The sequence below is a fragment of the Heterodontus francisci genome, chromosome 32 (assembly GCF_036365525.1).
Source record: "Heterodontus francisci isolate sHetFra1 chromosome 32, sHetFra1.hap1, whole genome shotgun sequence".
Lineage (NCBI taxonomy): Eukaryota > Metazoa > Chordata > Chondrichthyes > Heterodontiformes > Heterodontidae > Heterodontus > Heterodontus francisci.
This window is the reverse complement of record NC_090402.1, coordinates 13,318,924-13,340,459: the sequence shown is the minus strand read 5'-3', so window position 1 is coordinate 13,340,459 and position 21,536 is coordinate 13,318,924. Positions and strand designations below refer to the sequence as shown.

The following is a 21,536-nucleotide window of genomic DNA, read 5'->3' as shown; positions in this document are numbered from 1 at the left end:
CTCTGGTGGGTCTGTCCTGCTGGTGGGACAGGACATACCCAGGGATGGTGATGGCAGTGTCTGGGACATTGTAAGGTATGATTCTGTGAGTATGACTATGTCAGGCTGTTGCTCGACTACTCTGTGGGACAGCTCTCCCAACTTTGGTACAAGCCCCCAGATGTTACTAAGGAGGACTTTGCAGGGTCGACAGGGCTGGGTTTGCTGTTGTCATTTCCGGTGCCTAGGTCGATGCCGGGTGGTCCGTCCGGTTTCATTCCTTTTTATTGACTTTGTAGCGGTTAGGTACAACTGAGTGGCTTGCCAGGCCATTTCAGAGGGCATGTAAGAGTCAACCACATTGCTGTGGGTCTGGAGTCACATGTAGGCCAGACCATGTAAGGACAACAGATTTCCTTCCCTAAAGGACATTAGTGAACCAGATGGGTTTTTCCAACAATCGACAATGGTTTCATGGCCATCATTAAACTAGCTTTTAATTCCAGATTTATTAGTTAAATTCAAATTCCACCTTCTGCTGTTGTAGGATTCGAACCCATGTCCCCAGAGAAATACCCTGGGTCTCTGGGTTACTAGTCCAGTGATAATACCACTATGCCACTGCCTACCCCATACTACCATAATACTGCTACGCCACCGCCTACCCTGAATCCCAAAGATGTATATAACACTGAAAAACCAAACACTAGTTCGCCTTGATGATGGCATTGTATCTGGGCTGCACTGCAGGAAGGTAGGAAAGTGGGCATCTCCTGCTGGTGAAAAATGAGGCTGCATTTCACACAGTCCAGCAATCTATGGCTCCAAACATCTGACATAGCTTTCTCATGTAATCTAATAATTGTTAAATTTTTGAAAGTAGCGAAGAGCTCAATTCTATGGTTTTTAAAATATATTAAGGCCCATTTTCCATCCCCAGTCCTCAAGCCTCAGCAGTAGTAAGGCACAGCACATGCAAAGCCCCTGGATTTATGGATACAGGTAATTTTCATGATCCCAACATTTCTCTGACCTGCAGCATTAAGAATGCCTGCAGCCAAAAAAACTGTCTCGGATTTATTTTCTGCAAAGTAATTACAAATCTGCAGTCTTTTCAACTGTTTTACATAAAACGCAACTGTACATATATAACCTTATATAAGCAACGTTGCAATGCTGAAGCAATTATCACCCAATATCAAGACAACAGTGTTCAGAAATGGGAACAGAGCAGGTATGATGCTACTTTATTAAAGCTATAGGCTCAGTAAGTTTAATAGAGTCGTTTTACTTTCTCTACGGATGCTGCAACAGGCCCACCTCCATTCTCTTGCTTTCTTTGGTTCTAAAGGATCATCCAATTCCCAGATAGCCAGTAAGAAAAAAAAAAGGCAGGAGAAGGAGAAACAGAGGAAAGACAGATAAAGAATATTTTACTGTCTTTTGGACATTAAACTGTCCACTCAATTTTCACTGCACTGTTAGTCAAAGCCACAATTTCTTTACTTGCTAGTTTCGTTACGAAGGTGAGTAATGTGCAGCTCCAAGCTTAAATACTCAAAAGGAATGCATGGTGACCATGCAGCTGCTCACTGGTCACCCACTGCCAATGTGCACCTTCCAATTTAGTTACCAGGAGATGCCACACTGTAACTCTAATCATAGCAAAAAAAAAATCAGAGATAAAGCAACTACATCAGGGATAATGGGGTACTATAACTGACTGACACACACAACACACAGACAACACACACAATCTCCTGAAACCAAGTAATGAATACAGCTTGCTATTAAAAAAAAAATTTCAGAAATTATACCTCTAGCATGCAGGTGTACAGTTTAACACAACTGGAAATCTCACACTTGGGGCTTGCATAATATATTCAGGTTAGATCAAGCGGGGCGGCACAGTGGCGCAGTGGTTAGCACTGCAGCCTCACAGCTCCAGTGACCCGGGTTCAATTCTGGGTACTGCCTGTGTGGAGTTTGCAAGTTCTCCCTGTGTCTGCGTGGGTTTTCTCTGGGTGCTCCGCTTTCCTCCCATAAGCCAAAAGACTTGCAGGTTGGTAGGTAAATTGGCCATTATAAATTGCCCCTAGTATAGGTAGGTGGTAGGGAAATATAGGGACAGGCGGGGATGTGGTAGGAATATGGGATTAGTGTAGGATTAGTATATATGGGTGGTTGATGGTTGGCACAGACTCGGTGGGCCGATGGGCCTGTTTCAGTGCTGTATCTCTAAATTAAACTAAACTATTCATAACAAAAGAGTTTAGAGCTGACTTCAGAGCTCTATGGGCATAGCCAACCTGACTAAAAGATAAAGAAAAAAGGAATTAAACAGGAAATAAACTAGGGTAATTATCAAAACCCAGGCTGCACAATCCATCTGCCATTGATCCAGCAGGTGGGCACAGCAGTACACACTAGCACCACTGCCACTCCCCTCAGGGTGTCGACAATGCCAGTTGCTCAATAAACCTCACTCACTATTATGATGTACACTATGCCATCTACATGGCATACTATGAATGCAATTTGTCACGTGATAATCAATGAAAAGTACTCCCACCAACAGATTCTCCAGCTGTTCTCTTCAACAAATACCATGTGTTTTTATTGTTTCTTCCGTAATTGCACTTGATTAATAGACTGCAAACCTGTTCTAATTTACTAATAAATCTTTTTATGTAATTTGGACTAACTCTGTTAATTACTGTATAACTTGATGCTACTACTGGATTCAATTCTTTGAAAAACCTATTTGCAAAGTTTATTATTTACAGATGTTTATATTAATGATTTTTTAATTTAGTTTTTTCTGGTGGGTGATTAGCATCTATTAGGACTGACACCACATGTCAATTTCACAACCTACTGGGCATCACCAAAGTCATTACAAGAGAGGCCCTCTCAGCAAAGAAATGGCTGAAAAATGGCTTCTTTCAATTTCGTAAAGCTCTACCAACCCTGATAATGAAGTCACAAAGGGCAGTTCAAATTCATCCTGCAGGCCTTTGAGCCCTGAATGAACAGCCTGGCGTGGCCTCCCGATAGCTTGCTGAACTGTCGTACGAGGGGCTCCTCAGATCTTCTAATAAATTTAACTGAATAGCTAAGGCCTGACCCAGTCTTTATCAGGATTGGAATCAAAGGTCCATATGTTTCATCCTGCAAACCTACACGTTTTGTTGCTGCTCACTGGTACCCTCTTTCCAAAATAATATCTCTAATCGGAGCTCAAAACAGCTGACAGTCTCCAATTTCTCCTTTTTCCTGTCCCTCTTTCTCTCTCTCTCTCTACAAGAAGCTATCACTGCCACATCTGTCTGTCTGGCTCAGTACACCTTGCCAACATATTCTCCAGCACTCAGCTCCCTTGAGACAGAGACAATGTAATTGGTTTTTAGTAACATCACAGAAACATCACACAAAGCCTATGATTATCCCGAGCCAAGACCTGTAACTGTCACCTGTCTTCTTTGATGCAATACTTGCCATTAAAATGATAAACAGGTTAATAGTGACCTGGGTATATTTTATTTAAAATTAAAATGGGTTTGTACCACAGAAAGGTTTCTGCTGATAATGATGGGTAAACCTATCTGCGTGTTTGAATACACTGTATTTAAGGCGCACTTTTGTTTTGCACTCAAGTTGAGGGATATTCATACTGGGAATGGAACAATTTCCATTCTTTTCACCCATCAAGCACGTTCAGGTCAGTTATATGCAAAATAATTCCCTCTACTTTGTTTCAAGAATACAAGTTAAATCTTAGTTCAGAACAACAGCCATTACTTCACCAGTGTGACATTACAATTTCCTACATCACCTATTCTTGTGGTTTCTGAGTAAGATTGACAAATTAGCACCAATGTATGGACTGTTTCGAGTTACAGACTCAGACCCAGTGAGGGAGACTGTTGTAACTCATTTCACTTAAGACCTTACAGCTTTCAGAACTAAAAGAGTTTATCATCAGTCTGTGCATTATTTAAGCCCTAACCCCAGAGGCGAAATGACATTGTGCCTTGCATCAAGGGAATTCAGCAAAGGGAAGGTGACTGAAACTGATATTCTACCACTCTAGTGTTATAAGTTATATCAACATGGTACTCTTATTACACATTTATCATTTCACGTTCCTGAAAGCTGTCGCTGCCACAAACCAATTGCTCACAAAGTTTCAATTGACCATAACAAAAAAAATCACCTACCAGGCTTTTCATGTCTTAAATATTAGTTTTCTGTAGTTTTCACACTGGCCCCAAGTATAACACATTGGTTATTCTGAACAACAAATCTCTGACCAAGTATTTTCTGAGGCAGAACATTAACTAGAGTACATTCCACACACCTGTAAACACCATTCCTGTCCAGTCTGCTGTTACTAATGAAGAAAAAGCAATTAGGTATTTAGTGTTTCTTAGATAATAAAGGTATGTGAGGGTGTGCCACTCAACTAACCTCTCACATCCTTCAATCACCCACTTAACCTTTAGAAATCATGGCATACCCTTTTCCCTTCCAATGGCTTCTCCCTTTCCCAGAACACACACAGAGCTCAGTGCAGCTGAAACCCAGGTAAATATAAAACCGGTGCCCCATGTGAAATAAATTTGGGGCAGCCTCAACTCAGATTCTAATGACCTTGGTCCACAGTTCAAAAGTCCCCAGAAATTGACATAAAATGTGACTCCTCTGCTAAAGGGAAAAATTCAATTATGAGGTACAGGTACAATTCTAAGGTTGGGTTTTATTAGGGAAGAGTAAAAGAAGTTTTACTTTACATCTGGCTTTGTGGACAACATCAAAATGGGCATGTTGTCTATTCCCCACAATAACAACATGAAGCAGACAAAAAAATGCTTAATTTTTCATATAAAAGGACTTCCGACAAAATGAAGAAAAGATTTAAAAAGAACTGTTTTTGAAGATAGAAAATAATGAAGAATATTTCAACTGAAAAAGAACAAAAACCAAAGTCTGGGCCAAAGGTGCTGTAAGGTGCTCATGGCATCAAGTAAAACATGGGCAGATGCACTGAGGATAGCAAGGGCACAGAATGTACTCTGGGTTCAGGGTCTTCAAGGTGCATCACTGTGTGACTTGGTTGTGTCACTACTGACCGGGCTGGCCGAGTCGTGAAGGACATATCTGCCAGGTTGGACAGATGAGAGAACAAACAGGAGGGAAAAACATACTTGACCTCGTCCTCACCAATCAACCTGTTGCAGATGCATCTGTCCATGACAGTATTGGTAGGAGTGACCACCGTATGGTGTTTGTGGAGACAACTCCCCGTCTTCACACTGAGCACACACTCCATCATGTTGTGTGGCACTACCACTATGCTAAATTAGATAGATTCAGAACAGATCTCGCAGCTCAAAACTGGGCATCCATGAGGCACTGTGGGCCATCAGCAACAGCAGAATTGTATTCAACCACAATCTATAACCTCACAGCGCAGCATATTACCATCATGTTAGGGGACCAATCCTGGTTCAATGAGGAGTGTAGGAGAGTAAGCCAGCAGCAGCACCAGGCATACCTAAAAATGAGGTGCCAATCTGGTGAAGCTACAGCACAGGACTACATGCATGCTAAATGGCCGAAGCAGCATACTATAGACAGAGCTAAGCTTTCCCACAACCAACGGATCAAATCACAGCTCTGCAGTCCTGCCACATTTAGTTGTGAATGCTGGTGGACAATTAAACAATTAATCAGAGGAGGAGGCTCCATGAACATCCCCATCCTCAATAATGGCAGGACCAGTATGTCAGTGCAAAGGACAATGCTAAAGCATTTGCAAAAGCAAAATACTGCAGATGTTGGATATCTGAAATAAAAACAGAAAATGCTCGAAAGAGTCAGCAGGTCAGGTAGTATCTGTTTCTCGCTGCACAGCTGCTGTCTGACCTGCTGAGTATTTCCAACATTTTCTATTTTTATTATTCGAGCATTTGCAACCACCTTCAGTCAGAAGTACCAAGTGCAGGATCCATCTTGGCCTCCTCCTGAGGTCCCCAGCATCACAGATGCCAGTCTCCAGCCAATCCGATTCACTGCACGTGATATCAAGAAACGGCTGAAGACACTGAATACAGCAAAGGATAAGGGCCCTAACAAAATCCCAGCCACGGTATTGAAGACATGTGCTCCAGAACTAACCGTGCCCCTAGTCAAGCCTTTCCAGACAGTTACAACACTGGCATCTACCCGACATTGTGGAAAATTGCCCAGGTATGGCCTGTCCACAAAAAGCAGGACAAATCCAACCTGACCAATTACCGTACCATCAGTCTACTCTCGATCAACAACAAAGTGATGGAAGGTGTCATTGACAGCACTAGCTCAGCAATAACCTGCTCACTGATGATCAGTTTGGGTTCCGCCAGGGCCACTTAGCTCCAAACCTCATTACAGCCTTGGTCCAAACATGGACAAAAGAGTTGAACTCCAGAGGTGAGGCGAGAATGACCGACCTTGACATCAAGCAGCATTTGACCGAACGTGGCATCAAGGAGCTACAGCAAAACTCAACCTAGCACAAAGGAAGATGGTTGCGGTTGTTGGAGGCCAAACATCTCAACCCCAGGACATTGCTGCAGAGTTCCTCAGGGTAGTGTCCTAGACCCAACCATCTTCAGATGCTTCAAGAATGACCTTCCCTTCAACATAAGGTCATGCATGTGGATGTTCGCTGATGATTGCACAGTGTTCAGTACCATTTGCAACTCCTCAAGTTACTGAAGCAGTTCGTGCCTGCATGCAGCAAGATCTGGACCACATTCAGGCTTGGGCTGATAAGGGTCACGTAATGTGTGCACCACACACATGCCAGGCAATGACCATCTCCAAAAAGAGAGAATCTAACCATCTCCATTTGAAGTTCAATGGCATTACCATCGCTGAATCCCCCACCATCAACATCCTGGAGGTTTATCATTGACCAGAAACTTAACTGGACCAGCCATATAAATACTATGGCTACAAGAGAAGGTCAGAGACTGGGGATTCTGCCATGAGTAGCTCACCTTCTGACTCCCCAAAGCTTGTCAACCATCTACAAGGCACAAGTCAGGATTATACTCTCCACGTGCCTGGATGAGTGCAGTTCCAACAACATTCAAGAAGCTCGTCACCATCCAGGACAAAGCAGCCGGCTTGATCTGCATCCCATCCACCACTGCCGCACAGTGGCAGCAGTGTTCACCATCTACAAGATGCACTGCAGCAACTTGCCAAGGCTCCTTTGACATCACCTTCCAAACCCCCAACCTCTACCACCTAGAAGAACATGGGCAGCAGATGCTTGTGAACATCATCACCTGCAAGTTCCCCTCCAAACCACACACCGTCCAGACTTGTAACTATATCGCTGTTCCTTCATTGTTGCTGGGTCAAAATACTGGAGCTCCCTCCCTAATAGCACTGCTACCTACATCACATGAATTGCAGTGGCTCATGAAGGTGGCTCACCATCACCATCTCAAGGGGAATTAGGAATGGGCAATAAATGCTAGCTTTGCCAGCGATGCTCATAACCCATGAATGAAAAAAAACTTTTAGTTAGTGACACTCCTGCATGAGAATATTTAACTTGTGCTAGGACAAATTGACTCTCCAGAGCAGGACAGGCCTTTATGCACTGCCCAGGAGCAGGAAGGGTCACAAGATCACCCTACTGACATGATATCATGCCGTCACAAGAGGTCTTAAAGGAAGGTCATTCTCTATGTGATCAGTATTCTCCCAGCAAGAACGTGGCCCAGTGGCAGCTCGCTGCAGTAGAACAATTACTGCACTGTGATTAAAAAGTGTGGGAGGTTGCTTATTTACAGCTGTACAGATTACATCCCTTTCATCTCCAGCTCTAAACAAATTCTATCAATGATCTCACCTTACTTTTCCAAGACTTGCGCTATTTCTTTGAAACTAACATCCAAACATTAATAAAATAAATCCTATTAACTTCAAGCTCTTTAAAAGACAATAGGATTAAACACCTGGGCTGTACCCTAGAAGGAGGATTTACCAATTTAAATCTGTTTAAAATATTCATTTCAACAACAGCGAGCGTTGACAAAAGGAAATAATCCTTGAAGTATGAGGCGAATTGTTGCAATTAGACAGATTCTTTCTATAGAAAACAACTCTTCTGCCAGTTGTGGGGCTAGCACTCTGGGGTATTTTAGATCAGTTTCTATTTTTCTAAAATGTGATTCTGAGGTGGAGAAAAAAAAAGAACATATCCTTCCACTACAATCTCAGATCACTTCTCACAGACTCTTCACAGATTTCTGCACTGCCAAAGTCCAGAGCTGACACAAGGTGCTTTTTAACTGGAGTTAACAGTCAATCACTCATATACACCTGGTAGCAAATGGATCCAAGTGGTTGAGGCCTGTGAGCAGGTCGCCAGCATGTCCTCTTGGATGAAAGTAGTTCATGCAGTGCAGAATGTAAAGAGAGATGTTTCCCCAATGGCTCAGTGACTAAAGAACAACACATAGCAATAAGCTAAACAGAATCTCCCAAGCTGGCTCCTGGTGCATGCCGAGTTAGTTGATCAGGAGCAGAAGAGGGTACTCCACAACTGCTTCTCAAGGGAAAGTAAAAACTAAGCTTAGCTTGGGTACCTGCTCCTAATCACTAACATGTTTGACTCCTACAGAAAAGCATGCACAGAGCAACATCGGGCAAGGATCAGTTGTGATGTCCTTTGTGATTGATTAATCTGTCAGCACTCACTACCTGGCTCACATACGAAGAACAATCACTTGGGTGTGTTACCGCAGAACTCATAGGAATATGCCTTAGCATTAATAGTTAAATTTAGGAAGAGTCGGGAGATTATAGATAAAGGAAACAGAGAGACCGAGTTCCTTAAAGAGAAAAAAAAGGTAAAATTTCTGTGCAAGTTAATTTTAAACATGAATATAAGCTGGTGTAATCACGTCTACCTTTTCACTAAAATTACCAAAGTAATTAATTTCACCTAAATCGTCTCTGCATTAACAACAGTTCGGCTCTATAAGTGAAACTTGGGATTAAAATCAATCTAATATTCAATTTCCAAAAGTTCCTATACCAGGTACTGGCTGTGCCAGTGATGGAGATCTGCCATGCAGTCTTTAGAATCTTAAACCCTAGCCTCAGTTTAGGAGAACATGGATGTGTCAGCATCATACAAGTCTAGCTATAATCTGGCGATATTGCTGTTCAGTATTTTCTGCTAGGCAGACATGACACTGAGGTGGAGCACCCTACCCCCAAGGAGAATAACTTTCCCATTTTGATTTACCTTGCTGCCATAGGCTGGGCTTTTATTGTTTTGCTTTATTCCCACAATGTTTCTCATAAATGTTTTCTTTTTCACCAAAGAACCTACTCTCTTAAAAATAACTTCCTTCAGCTCAGGACGTGGATGGGCTGGGTTGCGGCAGTCTTGTAAACTGCTAAAGGTGGTCTACTAATGAAGTGCAGGAAATAGACCACATTGGGGCAAGCCAATTGTGTTTGGTTTTTAATCTTTCTTTCGTAGCAAAAACCGTCCCAGACAGTGCCCTTACCAAGAACTGACAAACCTCATTCCCAACCATGGCAATCAATCATGAGCGCAAGTGCTGGCATTGCAGAGAAACTGGCATATTTTTATTTTTGCCACTTTCCTCCAAAGGACTGCTACTGGGATACACCCTTGATCACTTGTCCAAGTAACCATTCTTCTCTATATTCTCCTGGACTTTGAACATGGCATGCTATTTGAGTGAAAGCACTAAATTTCTAACTTTCTCTACCTATTCTCCATTCAGATCTTGTGCATGTACCTCATCATCACCTCTCTCACTCCACCACTGTTGCTAATTTATCAGAATGTCCCAAAGAGTGGAAAGTGGCGAGTGGGGCGTAAAATGGAGCAAGAGGCTCAAGGGGCCCTTCCCGAATCTGCCGACATTTTATGCAGAGCGGCGGCGATGAAAAACAGCCCGCCCACCCCAGGTCAATCAAAGCCCTTAAATTAGATTAGATTAGATTAGAGATACAGCACTGAAACAGGCCCTTCGGCCCACCGAGTCTGTGCCGACCATCAACCACCCATTTATACTAATCCTACACTAATCCCATATTCCTACCACATCCCCACCTGTCCCTATATTTCCCCACCACCTACCTATTCTAGTGACAATTTATAATGGCCAATTTACCTACCAACCTGCAAGTCTTTTGGCTTGTGGGAGGAAACCGGAGCACCCGGAGAAAACCCACGCAGACACAGGGAGAACTTGCAAACTCCACACAGGCAGTACCCAGAATCGAACCCGGGTCCCTGGAGCTGTGAGGCTGCGGTGCTAACCACTGCGCCACTGTGCCGTTAAGTGGCCGTTAAATTTTACCCGTGGCTGGTTGGGTGGCCCAAGCGTGAGAGAAGCCGCCTGACAAAAGCAGGAGGCTCTCTGACGGCCTGGGGGGGGGGGGGCCCTCATCACCAGGCACCCTGTGCCCAATGGAGGGCCAACCCCACTGCCCCAATCACCCCCGATACGCCCCCATCCCCCCATTCGACCACCTTTGCCTCTCCGGGGCCCGACCGATCACCCTCGGCGAGGCCCCAAAAACTGACCTTCGTTCCCCGAGATCATCGTTGCAGTGGCTGGGTTGTCGTCCCAGCTGTGGCCACCGCTCCTTGTGGAAGTCCCACCTCAGACCAATTAAAGGCCGGAGAACTGCAAAATGCAGATCAGATCCCCAGGCCAGCCGGAGACGGATTCACCACCGACTTTTCAGTTGGTGGACGGCTCCCGTCCGCCGAGGGAAAAGTCCCGGCTCGAGTACTGGATGAGCAGAAATTCCATCCAATTAAATATTGGGAAGATTGAAGCTATTGTTTTCGGTCTGCGCTCCAAACTCCGTTTTCTAGCTACTGATTCCATCCCTCTCCCTGGCAACAGTCTGAGATTAAGCCTGACGTGCGCAATCATGGTGTCACTTCTGACTGCAAGATGAGCTTCCGACCACATATTCAAATCATTAAGACCACCTACTTCCACCTCTCTAACATTGCCCGGGTTTGCCCCTGTCTCAACTCTGCTGCTGAAACCCTCAATCATGCCTTCTTTACCTCCAGATTTGACTATTCCAACACGTTCCTGGCTGGTCTCTCACGTTCTAATCTCCATACACTTGAGGTCATCTAACACTCTGCTGCCCAGGACTTGATTTGCACCAAATCCCGTTCACTGTCCCCTGTGCTCGCTGACCTACATTAGTTCTTGGTTAAGCAACATCTAGATTTTAAAATTCTCATCCTTGTTTTCAAATCCCTCCATGGTCTCATTCCTCCCTATCGCTATAACCTCCTCCAGCCCCACAACCCTCTGAGATATCTATGCTCCACTAATTCTGGCCTCTTGAGCATCCTCAATTTTAATTGCTTCACCATCAATGGCCTTCAGTTACCTGGGCCCTAAGTTCTGGAATTCCCTCCCTAAACCTCTCCACCTTTCTACCTCACATTCCTCCTTTACAGCACTGCTTAAAACCTACCTCTCTGACCAAACTTTTGGTCATCAGACCTAATACCTCCTTTTGTGGCTCAGTGTCATACTTTGTTTTATTACGTTTTTGTGAAGTGCCTTGGGATGTTTTATTACATCAAAGGTGCTATATAAATACAAGTTCTGTGTATGTTGACAGAGATCGACCTTTCTGTCTTCCCTCAAAAAAAACTCAGTGAATTTTATAGAATAAGTAAAAAGAAACTTTATACAAATACTAATAATTGTTTCCTCTGTTGCCGTGTATGACATTTAGGGCAGCCACAGTAACTTGCCCCCTGGACTTCCAGTAGAGTCTCTCAGGTAAATTTAAGGAAAAGTATAGTATTATAAATGGAACCAAGAGGTTTAAGCAATGTGACTAGGTTATCTTAACAGTATTCCAGCCCTTAAATTCGATAATTTTTCACCGTTTCCCTTGCTTACCATTGTAAAGCTGTTCAGAAAACTTCAGTGACAGTTGCTGCTTGATCTTCCTCACTTCCTTGTCCATGGTGAAGGCCTCAATGTCCACATGAGCTTGATACAGAATCATCCCACCTGGGGTCTCGTAGATACCTAACCATTTACAGAGAGAAGAAAGAAAAAGAAAAACAGCACAAAAAATTATTGTTGAGTGACAAAAATAATCACTTTTCTGACAGAAACAGAGTTGGGCACCATTCAGTCCCAGCTTGCTCTAAAATGCATCTGTCATTATCTGCTCACTGGGACTCAGACAGTCCACTTCACACCTTGCAGTGAAAATTTCCAGATTCCTTGTTCTATCTGCACTCATTCTGACTAAATGACAGGGTTTAAGCACTGATCCCCCTCAATGTATGCCCAGTGGCCTCCCTGAAAGCCTGTAATTAAACAACTGCCAGTGAGCAGAGAGAAACTCAGCTGTGAAAATTAAGCTGTCACCAAGTCCTCAGTGCAGGATCTCCTCTTTATCCGTTCAAAGGGAAAGCACTTGGAAAAATCTGATTAGGTTTGTAAAATACAGCTCTGAGCTGCTTCCTAGGTTTTGCAGTCAGTAGTGGATAAAGAGATAAATTGTTAAAAGAAAAACAAAAGCAAGGAGATTTATCTCTCGGTATGTCGAGTTGTGACAATACAGTTTATTTAGCCACCTTAAGTATAAGTAAATACTTTTCAGGTGCAAAATGCACATTTTTCATCAGCAACACAGCTGCATTCAATCCTGATCTTTATAAATTTAACATGAGAATTAGTATACATTTCACAAATCAACTTGTTAACCTATGGATATTCTTTTTGGTATTTCTCATTTTTTTCTGTGTATTTCTACAAAGAATTTATATTCTGCATTGCCCCTGAAACATTTCCGTTTCTTTTTGGGATCTTAAATTTTCTACTTCTGGCAGATTCACTGCATATGTGTTTACAAATAAAGAATATTTTACATCTCAGAGCACTGTATACCAGCATATATGTGTGGTCTCAGATTAAGTAGGATATGGACTTAAATCCATAATTCCCTACAAGTTTTCATAATCAGTCATGTTTCTAGAGAAGTGACAAGTAAAGGCCAGATGATACCTTTCCCCTTCACCTGACATTGTTGCCTTCTTGTTGAGATGCAGTTTGACTGTAACCAGTCACCCTACAGTATCTCACCCAGTTGGCCATACTTCATGTGTGCACTTCATTTGATAGTGTTAACAGGGTATTCAACTGTGGGAAGCATCACAGATAAGCCCATTCCTGTCCTCATCCAACATTCACACATGTACATTATCATTGCCAGGTGGAGATGTTCTGACATTGCAAAACTAGGGATCAAGCCTGGAATCTTCCTAATATGGCTCCCGGATTAGACAATTAAATTTATTTAGCACAAAAACAACTTTGAATTATCAGAAGTAAACTATGGTATCATACATGTGATGCCAAACACTTTCAATTCAGATCACAGTCACCTTTGTTGCTCTTAATCCCCAAGACACCAGAACAAAGAAAATAAAGCAATACATTATAATCAATTATTGTAATAAATAATAAATGTTTGGCAGCGAACTTTTTAAAAAAAATCTGGTCTTTTGCTCAAGTTCGTAAACCATTCAATTTTCATTCTCACAGTTGATATATTAAAAAAACTTGCCCAATGCTCTAGCTGGTAATATAAAGAGACTGTGCTAATAATGTTATTTAGAAATTTGGGCACACACTGCGCACAATTATAACATTTGGAAAATCATTGGTAGTGTGCATCCTAGTTTTGATTTTTGCTGCCAGTGGATGAAGTTCCCCATCATAGAACAGACTTATAGAATTACCCCAGTGTATCATTTTGGGTTCATAGTTTGATTATAAATTACCTGAGCTTTGTTTTCAGAATTTAGAACACCTTGCAGCTAAAAGACTATGGCTTAAAATTGGATAATGCCCAAATCAGAGAGAAATGCAGTTGCAACGCATGCTCACATGCATAATGAGGCCACTGGCAGGATCATGGCATTTTGGTCTGCTGGCCACATTAGCATAGTATAATAGAGATGTAGGTGCTAGCCGTAGCTCTGAAGGCAACTCTGTGGTGACGGAGGGGTGGTAGCAAGATCAGCTGACTTAAGATAATTCTAGAAGGAGGGAGACAATCAGTAGGATTAAAAATGCAGTTCACAGATTGAATACAGATCCAGAAGGAGAATGAGTCCATAATGGATGGCTTCATAGGCAGCATGGAAAGCAAGTAATCCTGAATGCAGCAGGCTTACCATATTCACGATAAACCAATTTCCAGTGCAAGTCCTTAAGCAAGTATTCAGTCCCTTGCTAGCATAAACTGGCCTAATGCCTGTTTTAAGCAATCGCCAGGGATACCTCAACAGCAACCGAACCAACATGGGTTTGGATGTGTTTCTGATGATGTTTGGATGCAGGAGGTTGGCTCCCTAAATTGGACCTTTTTGCACCAATTTTCCACCAAAGAAACGAACGCAATGAGGTCCAATTTCACTCCTTACACACCTGGAACACTCAAAGTAATGAGTATGGAAATTAAAATTTAAAACTGATGACTGCTTAAAAAGTTCTCAGCATTCATACAATATAAATGGTATACTTCCTTTGTAGAATTGGTGAATGCTGATCCATTAATGACTTCACTGTTTTATGTTTCAAATATCAAGTCTGTAAGTTACGAAAATAAGGGGCTGAATTTTTACAGCTGACCGCTGATCTCGGCGGCGAGCTTCACAAATGACGCAGCGCACGGGCCAGATGTGCGCTGCTGAGCCGCCGCGAAATTTATCTCAGCGGCTCATTTACATGGAGGGAGCGGGCGCTCCGTTCCCAGCAACGGCGTCTGGCACCACCACGCCAGCGACATTTTTAAAGGGCTTCAAGCACTTCAGGGCCATTTAAATTATTAAGGGTCCCAGTCTGCAAAAATTACAATTAAAACTTTAATAGCACTTTGAATCCCCGCTCCCAACCCCCCAATGAGTGATTACTCATAATCAATCTATAAATTGCCCTCTCCCCCGAAAGAAAACTTTTATTCCGATCTCGACCTTTATTAACTTTGATCCTCAACCCCTTCCCACCATCCCCGCAATCAATAGTAAGAGTTTTCCCCATTTCCCCCCCACCCTCCCGCCCTGAAATCTTCACTCCTCCCCCCTCTCCACCAGTCTTACGTCTCGGATCTCTGAACAGAGAACCGAAGGGACGGGAGTTCTGGCAACCGACCGGAATATCGGTGAGGGACGGCCATTGGGACGAGTTAAGTGATTATGTATGAATTAACATTTATTTGAATATTTAAATTAAGGTTCTGTCGCAAAGTGGTGGGGGGTCCGCCACGAGGCCTTGCCGCCGGCGGTAATATGGGGCAGGGCCTTCCCGGTGTCGAGGCCTGTGGCGGACCTCTCCTGGAAGTTTTTCTGGGCCCCCCCACCAGAACGCCTGATGTCAGGGGGCTGGTAAAAATCCAGCCCAAGGGATCAAATTGGAATGGTATTTCCTAAGTTTATAATAATGAAGTCCAGCTGAATTTGAACACCTCAAACTGAGGTACAGTGGGTGATCCTCACTTACAGTGGGACAGTTATAAAGTGTGATTCATTTACAATTGTAAATAATAGTAGGACAGGATCCAAATTGCATTGTACAGAGTTACTGTATTATCACTTTGTTTTTTCAAGCAGGGATCACTGGGGGTTTGAAAGCTTCTGCATAATGCGGAAAATGTTAGCTTAATAGAAAGGTAACACTTTCATGATAACGGTATGTTATTTATAACCAACATAGCAGAGACTCTAACATCTTCAGCCCATTAAGTGGGAGGTGTACAAGGTGCTGCTCCATGGTTCTGAAGCACAGGTCATCAATGACTTACCTCCAACTCAACAAAAAAGCCACCATTTAAAAAAAATGGTGACTTGTAAAATGATTTGTAAAGTACTATTCCTATAACGATCACAGAAAAATCCTTCTTCAAAATGCATTTTTCTCTTTCTGGACAATGAAGATTTCATACATAGCGCAATCACAAGCCAGTTAAATTTGTTTACGATTTCATGACACACAGCATAGGGAGGAAATCATCCCCACAGATTTTAAATCCCCTCCTCCACACCCTGTCTGAGAGCATATTTTGTCTGACAGCCAGCTCTCAAGATAGAGAGATATCTTTGTAATCTCTCCGAAACTGGCAATTTAGTGCCAATTTGTGCTGAATTATAGGCAGTTTTGTAACATGGACCAGCAAGTACAAGGAACCGTGCTGAGACCCCCCAAACTCATTTTATAAAGGACCCTTAAGGCCAGGTCAATGAGGAAACTTTCATCTTGTTGATCTGGGGTGGATTCAGATCAAATGGCCACACACTAAGGGCTGCGTTTTAAGAGGCCCTCAGTGTCGTGATCCATGGTGGGGGGGAAAAGGGTCCTGAAGATGGCTCCGGATGAGGCCTGCCACGGACCTACACGCTGGCAGGGCTTGGCCCAATCCTCCCAGTGGTGGCGAAGCTCCGTGGCGGTCCCCCCACCGCTGGGCGACAGGATCACAATTGAAATACACAAATCAATAAAATTAATTAATTTAAATATACTCACCCGCGATCTTGAGTGCGATGGCCTGAACACCGGGGGGGGGCGGGGGGGGAGGGGGAAGCGGGGTCAAATAAATGTCATGGGTGTAGGGAATGATAGGAAGGGTTATAATTTAAACTTTGTGCAGTTTGCAGGTTGAGGGGGGGGGGGGGGGGGGGCGCGGAGGTCAGACGTGAAAGTCAAGTGTTTTGGGGAGGGAGAGAGGGAAAATTATCGGAATTGTTATTGGGGGGGTGGGAAAGGGGCAAAAGAAATGTATTCATTTAATTTTGGTGTATATTTCTTTAAATATTTAAATCTGCCAGCGGGGCTGGCTGCCCTTTAAAAATGGGGCAAGTGCCTGCACACAGACTTGAGATTGGAGCTGAAAACTTTTTTTTAGGAAAGAAAGAGTAGGAACTTTACCCTGCATCTCGCCATAGTGTGAAATGGCTGACCAAGGAGTACTTAATGCCGACACAGAGGGCTGAACTTTTCCTTAGGCAGATGGGACTTCGCCACCGATGTAAAAGTCGGTGGTGAACCCGCTTCCGCATAGCCTGGGGATCCGACCCGCATTTTACGGGTCCCCGGGCTTTAAGTGTCTCAAGGCGGGACTTCCACCCGCTTGAAGGAGGAAGCCCCGCCTCAGTGAGCTGCCAGCCAATCATCGGGCCAGCAGCTCTTAGTCCCAGCAGTGCCACAGGGATTGGTGGCCACTGCTGGGACTGCAGCCAAGCTGACCGAAGAGGATGCCATGGAGCTGGGACTGCAGGTAAATTGGAATTGCCTTGCCGGGGGTTGGGGGGGAGGGGTGATTGTCGTACTGGCGAGGCAAAGGTGGTCGTTTGTGGGGGGGGGGGGGGGTGGGGGGAGGCGTCTTGGGTCCCAGGGGTGGGTTGGTAGGCGGGGGTGGCCCTCAATCCCCAAGCATGCCCGCTTGCCATGGGTAAAATACCCGTGGAGGCAGGTGAAGGCCCTTAAGTGGCCGTTTAAGGGCCTCAATTGATCTAGGGCGGGCGGCCTGTTTCCCCACCACCACCCCGACCGCCGTAGAGCTGGCCAGAGGAGAGAGCAGGGTGAGAAGGCTCCCAGAGCCTCCCGTTCAATTTTACGCCGCCCCCATGCCACCATCCAGCCCGCAGGGTGGCGTATACTTCAGCACAGAGTGACCAAAACTGAAAATTCTTTCATTCATCATGAATAATTTTCACCTCCCTGATGACCATAACAATAAATTCAAAAGTATTAAAACATGCTCCATTTACTTTGATTGTAGAGGGGTTTTGATCCAATCTTTAATCTGGGTCATAGCTGCTGGACTGGGTCTGCGACAGGTGGTGGGAGAAACCAACACGAGGGAAAAATATACTTGACCTTGTCCTCACCAATCTGCCTGCCGCAAATGCATCTGTCCATGACTGTATTGGTAGGAGCGACCACTGCACAGTCCTTGTGGAGACGAAGTCCCACCTTCACATTGAGGATACTGTCCATTGTGTTGTGTGGCACTTCTTTTCTTCTTTTGGGCCTCCTTATCTCGAGAGACAATGGATACGCGCCTGGAGGTGGTCAGTGGTCAGTGGCACTATCACCGTGCTAAATGGAATAGATTTCGAACAGATCTAGCAATGCAAAACTGGGCATCCATGAGGCGCAGTGGGCCATCAGCAGCAGCAGAATTGTACTCAATCACAATCTATAACCTCATGGCCCGGCATATCCCCCACTCCACCATTACCATCAAGCCAGGAGACCAACCCTGGTTCAATGAAGAGTGCAGAAGGGCATGCCAGAAGCAGCACCAGGCATACCTCAAAATGAGGTGCCAACCGGTGAAGCTACAACCCAGGACTACCTGCATGCCAAACTGCATAAGCAGCATGCAATAGACAGAACTAAGCGATCCCATAACCAACAGATCAGATCTAAGCTCTGCAGTCCTGCCACATCCAGCCGTGAATGGTGGTGGACAATTAAACAACTAACTGGAGGAGGTGGCTCCACAAATATCCCCATCCTCAATGATGGGGGAGCCCAGCACATCAATGCGATAGATAAGGCAGAAGCATTTGCAACAATCTTCAGCCAGAAGTGCCAAGTTGATGATCCATCTCGGCCTCCTCCTGAAGTCCCCAGCATTACAAATGCCAGTCTTCAGCCAATTCGATTCACTCCGCGTGATATCAAGAAACGACTGAAGGCACTGGATCCTGCAAAGACTATGGGTCCTGACAATATTCCATCAATAGTAGTGAAGACCTGTGCTCCAGAACTTGCCGCACCCCTAGCCAAGCTGTTCCAGTATAGCTACAACAGTGGCATCTACCCGGCAATGTGGAAAATTGCCCAGGTATGTCCTGTACACAAAAAGCAGGACAAGTCCAACCCGGCCAATTACCGCCCCATCAGTCTACTCTCAATCATCAGTAAAGTGATAGAAGGTGTCATCAACAGTGTCATCAAGCAGCACTTAGCAATAACCTGCTCAATGATACCCAGTTTGGGTTCCGACAGGGTCACTCAGCACCTGACCTCATTACAGCCTTGGTTCAAACATGGACAAAAGAGCTGAACTCCAGAGGTGAGATAAGAGTGACTGCCCTTGACATCAAGGTAGCATTTGACTGAGTATGGCATCAAGGAGCCCTAGCAAAACTGGAGTCAATGGGAATCAGGGGGAAAACTCTCTGCTGGTTAGAGTCATATCTAGCGCAAAGGAAGATGGTTGTGGTTGTTGGAGGTCAATTATCTGAGCTCCAGGACATCACTGCAGGAGTTCCTCAGGGTAGTATCCTAGGCCCAACCATCTTCAGCTGCTTCATCAATGACCTTCCTTCAATCAGAAGGTCAGAAGTGGGGATGTTCGCTGATAATTGCACAATGTTCAGCACCATTCGCGACTCCTCAAATACTGAAGCAGTCCATGTAGAAATGCAGCAAGACCTGGACAATATCCAGGCTTGGGCTGATAAGTGGCAAGTAACATTTGCGCCACACAGGCGCCAGGCAATGACCATCTCCAACAAGAGGGAATCTAACCACCTCCCCTTGACATTCAATGGCATTACCATCGCTGAATCCCCCACTATCAACATCCTAGGGGCTACCATTGACCAGAAACTGAACTGGAGTAGCCATATAAATATTCTGGCTACAAGAGCAGGTCAGAGGCTAGGAATCCTGATGCGAGTAACTCACCTCCTGATTCCCCAAAGCCTGTCCACCATCTACAAGGCACAAGTCAGGAGTGTGATGGAATACTCTCCACTTGCCTGGATGGGTGCAGCTCCAACAACACTCAAGAAGCTCGACACCATCTCGGACAAAGCAGCCCGCTTGATTGGGGCACCATCCACAAACATTCACTCCCTCCACCACCGACGCACAGTGGCAGCAGTGTGTACCATCTGCAAGATGCACTGCAGCAACGCACCAAGGCTCCTTAGAGAGCACCTTCCAAACCCACGACCTCTACCACCTCGAAGGACAAGAGCAGCAGATGCATGGGAACATCACCATCTGCAAGTTCCCATGCAAGTCACACACTATCCTGACTTGGAACTATATCATCGTTCCTTCACTGTCTCTGGGTCAAAATCCTGGAACTCCCTTCCTAACAGCACTGTGGGTGTACCTACCTCACATGGACTGCAGCGGTTCAAGAAGGTAGCTCACCACCACCTTCTCAAGGGCAATTAGGGATGGGCAATAAATGCTGGCATAGCCAGTGATGCCCACATCCCATGAATGAATAAAAAAAATTCCAAAATATTTTTTACAAAGCACAAATGTTTCACTTATAGCTGTGTTTTCTATTGCTCAGCACTCTAAATAGTTATAACCTTACGGCAGCTGCTTATTTTAGGAAATAAATCACTTGTGCAAGTTTATTCTCTAGTGTTTCCTGTTTTTATTTAGTCTAATATGCTAAATGAATTATTAAATGTGGCAGGGAAAAGATTTTACAATGGGCTATTTTACCTGAAATTCAAAGAATTATGATTCAGGCAGAACATGTCTTTGCATGCTAGTAAATGCTTTGTAAAATCAACTTTATATAAATGTGTACTGAAATCAAATATTGTGTAAAAAGAGTTAAGCACAGCGCCAGGGACTAGAGTCAATTCACAGTATTATTCCTTTATTGCAGTAATGGAGATTTTTAATACCTTTTTATGTTGGGTGATCTGGCACGTGAGGAAAACCTGGTGAAGCTTACCAAGGCCACAAAAAATCTGACAGGGCACAAATTAGCAGAGGGGCTGCCTGAGTTAGGAGAGAATGGAAGCAGAATGAAGGCAGGCACTAGAAAATATCATGGTTTGGACCAATTGGAATTTGTTTTCTCTTTCCTTCCAAATTAAAAAAATTATCTTTAATTCTTAGTGGGGAAAATTCTGCCAACTGCAATGGGTTAGCAGCAATTGTTAAAGCATTTTTCAGCCAAATTCATCACATCTGCAGTCAACAGAGCAGAAACAAAGACTTTCTATTAAAATGTAGTTTTCACATCCATTGTACTGAGTGAATCTGACATTCAGTTTATTGGTGGATAAACAAAAAAAGATGGATAAGTAAACTTTGGAAGCTGGTAATCTTCCTGCATTCCTGTCTAAAGAAAGTGAATTCTAGTCTTCTATCAGGAAATGGAGGATGACATGTGTAAAAATTAAGTAATTGCTTGTCAGAACCAAGTCAAATAATCTGTTCACTTCATGCTGATAGGCACTCAGCATTATTGCAGATTTGATGCACTGCAGGTCCCTGATGTTCTCCTATAAGCAAGGATATAGCAAGAGACCAAAAGCTACTGGAGTAGTTGCTAGTTTCAGGCAGCTCATTTTTTTAGCAGGGGGAAAAGAAAACACAGGATTCATAACTCTGGTCAAGGAAACAGCAGAAATAGGTTCAGAGATGCAGCAATTAATCTGCCTTTAGTGCAAG

General features: G+C 44.1%; 1 protein-coding gene across 2 annotated transcripts in view; it reads right to left on the bottom strand.

Annotated features, from left to right (window-relative positions):
* ass1 (argininosuccinate synthase 1) overlaps window positions 1-21,536 on the bottom strand; it is a 162,548-nt gene that overhangs the window by 18,206 nt on the left and 122,806 nt on the right. For both annotated transcript variants that reach the window (XM_068012270.1, XM_068012268.1), the window contains exon 12: window positions 11,976-12,107. In XM_068012270.1, coding sequence (XP_067868371.1) covers window positions 11,976-12,107 — 132 coding nt within the window. The remainder of the gene's footprint in view (window positions 1-11,975; window positions 12,108-21,536) is intronic.